The sequence below is a fragment of the Corylus avellana genome, chromosome 3 (assembly GCF_965113065.1).
Source record: "Corylus avellana chromosome 3, dhCorAvel1.hap1.2, whole genome shotgun sequence".
Classification (NCBI taxonomy): Eukaryota; Viridiplantae; Streptophyta; class Magnoliopsida; order Fagales; family Betulaceae; genus Corylus; species Corylus avellana.
In genome coordinates, this window is record NC_142492.1 from 21,478,412 (window position 1) to 21,485,090 (window position 6,679).

The 6,679-nt window shown below is 41.4% G+C and overlaps 1 protein-coding gene across 1 annotated transcript; it reads left to right on the forward strand.

Moving 5' to 3' along the window:
* The first annotated feature begins 328 nt into the window (after positions 1-328).
* Positions 329-3,579, forward strand: ABCG14 (ATP-binding cassette 14). Its single transcript, XM_059586340.2, has 5 exons — positions 329-561; positions 716-1,508; positions 1,938-2,114; positions 2,292-2,479; positions 2,785-3,579. Exons 1-5 carry the CDS (start codon positions 445-447, stop codon positions 3,433-3,435), a joined length of 1,926 nt encoding a protein of 641 aa, XP_059442323.2. The 5' UTR covers positions 329-444; the 3' UTR covers positions 3,436-3,579.
* Positions 3,580-6,679: the final 3,100 nt, after the last annotated feature.

The window sequence follows — 6,679 nt, forward strand, 5'->3', positions numbered from 1 at the left end:
AAGCAAAGACTATTGCTCTATCTTATGGCATATCCCATTTCCCAACGCTCATAATCTGACTTAAATAGCTGCATGAACGTCTGTGCACCCATGGTCACCCTAAGAAGATGGCCAAAAAGAGAGAGAACAAAGGGGATACTCGGACTCGGAAGAGATTTGATTTCTATTAATAATGGGTAAAGAGTTAATTAGTGTTAGAATAATTTGAAGAGAAAAGGCGGGGGTCCCACGTGAAAGGGTCATAGAGAACGGAGGGGACATCCTCGTCTGTGTATCTCCGCTATATATTTATGTGCACTCCACTCACACTTTGGGAAGCCGAGTTAAAAGCAACTCCTTAACTTGAGTTCTTCCTTTCCTTCCCTTCCTCCCAATCATCATCATCATCACCACCACCACCAAACATAATTTCAGCCCAATCCAGAATATCGTGGCAGTGACCCTATGGACAATCTGCCTACAGAGATGTCCGACCTCCAGAACGCGGCTGTCCTTGCCTACCCTGTGCCACCCAATTCTCAATCTCTTTTTCAGCTCACCTTGTATCCCATCACTCTAAAGGTCTCTCTCTCTCTCTCTCTCTCTCTCTCCTTTCCCAAAGCAACAAGATATATATATATATATATATATATATATATTGCGTTTATAAATTAAACTACATTAGTTGGTTAACTTTTTTCAGTGAGCTAATTTTGTTGTTTGTTTGTTTACACAGTTTGAAGAGGTGGTGTACAAAGTAAAAGTGGAGCAGAAAGGAGTGTGCTGGGGTACATGGAGCAGCAGAGAGAAAAGCATATTGAACGGGATAACAGGAATGGTTTCACCTGGAGAGATACTGGCAATGTTAGGGCCATCTGGGAGTGGGAAAACCACCCTCCTAACAGCTCTTGGAGGCCGGCCGCTCAACGGCAAGTTGTCTGGAAAGATCACATACAATGCTAACCCTTTTTCTGGTACCATAAAAAGAAGAACAGGATTTGTTGCTCAGGACGATGTATTATATCCACATCTCACTGTGGCCGAAACTCTTCTCTTCACCGCACTCTTAAGGCTACCAAACAGCTTGGCTCGGGATGAAAAAGTCCAGCATGTGGAGCGAGTGATCACTGAGCTGGGCTTGTCCAAGTGCCGCAACAACATGATCGGGGGGCCACTGTTTCGAGGAATATCAGGTGGAGAAAAGAAGAGGGTGAGCATAGGTCAGGAAATGCTAATTAATCCAAGCTTACTATTGCTAGATGAGCCAACGTCCGGTTTGGACTCCACCACAGCTCAACGGATCCTCAACACCGTCAAACGGCTTGCCTGCGGAGGTAGAACCGTCGTCACTACTATTCACCAGCCCTCCAGCAGGCTCTACCACATGTTTGATAAGGTTATCTTGCTCTCAGAGGGCTGCCCCATCTATTACGGTCCTGCTTCTGCAGCCTTGGAATATTTCTCCTCAATCGGCTTTTCCACATCCATCACCGTCAATCCTGCTGATCTCTTGCTTGATCTTGCTAATGGTAATTTCAACTAACTCCTTTTTTAAGCATCTACCTTTATTTTACTCCTTCAATTCTCCTTGGAAATGAAAATGCTAGTGAGAGCTATATATAATTAAGGGGCCGGGGAACAGGGGTCGGTAAGCTGCTTAATTAATTTGCTTTTATTGAATTCTTCTCTTTACCATCTTTCTTTCACATGGGATGGAGATCATATCACTTGACCTACTGAAAGTGGAGCCAAAACTTTCCTGTTTAATCTTCAATTCATCCTCCCATTTTCCTAATTAAACCAATAACAACTACTAGAAAAAAGAAATAAAAGGTGAAATTTTAACATATATATGTCTATACTCACGTGCATACACGAACATGCTAATTAATTTTTCACTTCAAATAGTAGCACAAATTCATGACGGTTGCCGGTTCCACAAATTCAAAAAATTGCAGGAATTGCCCCTGATTCCAAGCAAGCAATTGATCAAAGTGAGAACATTGAACTAGAACAGAAGTTGATAAGGGAAGCTTTGGTTTCAGCCTATGACAATAACATTTCTATAAGGTTGAAAGCTGAGCTTTGCAGTTTCGATGTCAGCAACTACAATTATGCAAAAGATGGTTCTAAAAGTAAATTTCTCTCTTCTCTCCTCTTCTCTTCTCCCTCCGATTGCTGTAACCATTAAATTATCCCAACTCAACCTCATGCAGGTGCAAAATTAAAAGATCCCCTCCCCCCCCTCTTGGCCTCAAATGTTCATTCTTTTTCTTTTCTTCCTCAACTGATCTCAAGTGTTGAAATTGCAGGATTTGACATGAAACCAGAGCAATGGTGTACAAGCTGGTGGCATCAGTTCAAGGTTCTGCTTCAGAGGGGGCTGAGAGAGCGGAGGTATGAAGCATTCAACAGGCTACGGATTTTTCAAGTTTTAAGTGTCGCCGTTCTTGGTGGACTCTTGTGGTGGCACACCCCGACATCTCACATTGAAGACCGCGTAAGAATCTCTCCTAGTTTATCAATAAATTAGATCATCCCTAATCCTTGTAACCAAAATGCTGAGCAATTTTATAAGTTCTTATTGTGTACTTCTAAGAATGATGTGACTATTAAAATCCAATAATGATCAATCACAAGCCCAATAGTGATTTTAATAGTCACAGCATTCTTGTAGCATTACTCCTCCAATAATAATGTAGGTGCTTTTATGATCCTATTAAAATAGTTGGAGAAATGTAGACATTGAAATTTGCATCCTTATTTTCTTATGAGTGCTAAACAAGGTTTGCATTCTGAATGCAGATCGCCTTGCTCTTCTTCTTCTCTGTGTTTTGGGGCTTCTACCCTCTGTACAATGCAGTTTTCACATTTCCCCAAGAAAGAAGAATGCTAATCAAGGAACGATCAGCGGGAATGTACCGCCTTTCTTCCTACTTCCTAGCCAGAACAGTTGGAGACCTGCCGCTGGAGCTTGGTCTCCCAACTGCATTTGTGTTCATTATCTATTGGATGGGTGGGCTTAAACCCAATCCTGTGACTTTCATCCTTTCCCTACTTGTGGTTCTCTACAGTGTTCTTGTCTCACAAAGTCTTGGATTAGCCATCGGTGCAATTCTTATGGACGTAAAACAAGCCACTACTTTAGCTTCTGTTACAACCCTTGTTTTCCTGATAGCAGGAGGATATTATATTCAACGAATTCCTCCCTTCATAATCTGGCTGAAGTTCTTGAGCTATAGCTACTACTGTTACAAGCTTCTTCTTGGTGTTCAATACAAAGAGGATGATTATTATGAGTGCTCAACAGGAGTGTTGTGTCGAGTTGGAGATTTCCCTGCAGTCAAATCAATGGGTCTGAATCATTTATGGGTAGACGTGGCCATCATGGCCCTAATGTTGGTGGGTTATCGACTTGTTGCTTATCTAGCACTGCATAAGGTACAGTTCAGGTAAATTCCAGCAGAGCCTGAGGTGATCTATTTCATCAAACGAAGAGTTTTTCTTCTTCAACTGAGGAATATTAATAATGTGTTAGATACTTAATTAATTAGGTTCTCGTTGGTGATCATGTTGTGAAATTTTGATCAACTTCCCTCTGAGTCTGGTGTATTAGCCTTTTCCATTATGATTTTTAGAAGAATACTAACTCAGAAGCTTTAATTTAAGAATAAATTTTATGACTTGCTAATTAATAAATAAAGTGGATATGCAATATGACAAGAAGGAAATGAATATGCATTTCAATATTCAGGAAAGGTGAAAAAGATAAAGTCCACTTCTTTTTTCGACAACTGAATTCTAAATATGTGTGGTGTCAGGTGTGGGGCTCTTTGACCCAAAAGAGAACTTTTGTTTAATAGCTTCCTGCAAGTGCATTGACACAAAGAAAGAACACTCAAGCAGGGGATAGACACCTTAATTACAGCGGTTTGTAAGAAAGAATTCAAACAGGCCAGACTGAATCCTCCTCTATTTGTAACTTCATCTTTAATTTGTTATTTTCTAGGGTTCTAAAACTTCAATCTATAACAGAAAAGAAACTCCTTTCTTTTCATTAAAGGTTTCCATTAAATCCCATTTCCTTATAAACCCAACTAGACCATAGGAGACTAGACAACCAAAAAAAACCATATATATAAATCTCACCAGTCACCACCGTAGTTCTTCCAATAGGCAAAGTTATTCACAAGCAGCCACAGAATTTCTGAATGATGAGAGGAGGAGGCCCACCGTGTTGTGGACACACGAAAGGTCACTGAAGTTGGGTGTAGGCCAATGCAAAGAAGTGACAGCCAAAATCCTTGTCATTTCCTACTTTGAGCACAATGCACTATCCACGCCAAAATATATCACCTGAAACAATAGAAAAGGACAAGTATCTGCATAGTAGCTATCCCCATCCTTTTCTCCTTTTATTGAAGTTGTGGCTTTCATTTAAGTAATCAAAAAGTGGAAGGCTCAGTAGTCATGGCTTCAAATGATGAAACCAAAAGAAAAAACGAAGTGGGTTAAGTACGCTTCAAACAGTTGAAAGAGCTTTTGACCACACTAAAAATTAATACAAGAATCGCTTATTCATTCGCCCCCACTCAGTTAGTGTACCAAGTATCTCAATTTACCTTGGCAGGGTCGACCTAAAAAGTGTTGGAGTATACCAATGGGTAGTTTTGCTGGTCTTTGATTTGGTTTCAGTAATTTTCTTCTTTTGTATTGACTTTTGCGTGAAGTTAAAACCCGTAGTTGTCTCATATGAGGTAGCACTCATACAGTAGTTTTACATCCAATAATTAATACTCATAAAAGTGAGGTTGATCTAAAACATAACCAGATTCATAATTATAAATTTAAACTTTTAGATTAACATGTTATTACTGTCAAATATATTGATGAATATATATATATATATATATATATATATATATATATATATATATATATTGTAGAGGAAGAAAGAGAGAAAGAAGAGAGAGAGAGAGAGAGCGGAAGCATATAAGACTATATCTCTTCTATATTGATGATTGTGTAAGTAATATTATTATAGTGACCTCTATATATAAAGAGGTTAGGAGTGATAAGCAAGAAACCCTAAACTAAACCTAGAATATATAAGGATACATAATAACCCTAGAATAATATCAAATATACTCTTAACATCTCCCATCAAACTCAATGTATAAAATTGAGGTTGGAAATATAAAGGAAAAGTTTTTTTTTTTTTTTGTGGTCGCCGGAAAAGTCTTCGGAGGTGGCCGGATGGCTGATGGCGGTGGACAGCGGTTGGCGACGGCAGTTGGTGGCTGAGGGTGGCTACTGGTTGGGCTAAAGCCGTGAAGAAATTGGGCTTGAGGCCTTGAAGAAATTGAATCATTTGGGCCGGTTAAATGGGCCAAAGATGGCCAAAACTCATGGACCAATGGTGGACCCGAAAATTATATGAACCGGGTCTAACCCGATGAATCGGGTTGACGAATTTGGACCGGTTTGGAGAGCTTTGCCCGGTGACCCAGTTTAGGAACCGGTATTGGACCGGGTTGTGGAGATCCGATTTGAGCCCGATGACCCAATTGGAACCGGTTTTGAATCGGGTCAAAAATGGTTGGATCCGGATCATATAGATTTTTTTTTTCTATGCTAACACGTGGCAGATGAACTAGGGTTGACGTGGCAGCACATCTGGAAGACACGTGGCAGATGAGGAGAGAGAGGAGAAATGCTGGCGCGTATGGTCCACGCGCCAGTGTTGGCGGCAGCGTGAGGCGCATGCATCACACGCGTCAAACCCTAATTAGGGTTTTGGAACGAGTGAGGCATGTGGATCACACACGCCGGAAAGTGACCGGCGCATGTAGGAGCATGGGAGGCGCGTGCCATCGCATGGAATGTTCCCCAAACGCATGGAAGCGCGTGGACAGCATGGGAGGGGCGTGAAGACAAACAGATCCCTCGGGGGGCACGTGGAGGCTTGGACGGCTAAGAACTCTTTGGATTTGGACTCAAAGGCATCTGATATGTCATCTAAAATGGAGAGTGTAGCTCCGGCGCCGATGGAGGCAGCGCGTGTGGCGCGTGGTAGCGGCGGCAATTTCTTTTGGCAGTGCGTGGAGTCGCGTGCAATGTTGGAATGATTTGAAATTGCACAGTTCCACCGATCTGGGGCCAAGACACCACTTTTGGTGGTTATTTGGATGAAAAGAGTAACGGTGGCAGCGCGATTGGCTCGGGCAGAAATTGCTGGAGGAGCTCGGCGGGCCGATGGCGGCGGATCTTCCACAGATGTGTAGATCTGAAGGAGTGGAAGATATTTTGAGCGTAAAACCGCTTGACGGCGCACAGACGACCGGAGTTGGGAGGTCGCCGGAAGGAGCGCCGGAAAACATCAAAGACGTTTATTTGGCCACAGAAGGTGGCACTGATACCATGTTAAATATATTGGTGAATATATTGTAGAGGAAGAATGAGAGAAAGAAGAGAGAGAGAGAGAGCGGAAGCATATAGGACTACATCTCTTCTATATTGATGATTGTGTAAGTAATATGATTACAGTGACCTCTATATATAGAAAGGCTAGGAGTGATAAGTAAAAAACCTTAAACTAAACCTAGAATATATAAGGAAACATAATAATCCTAGAATAATATCAAATATACTCTTAACAATTACAACGTATTATATCAAGCCCTCATTTAAGGACTTTCTC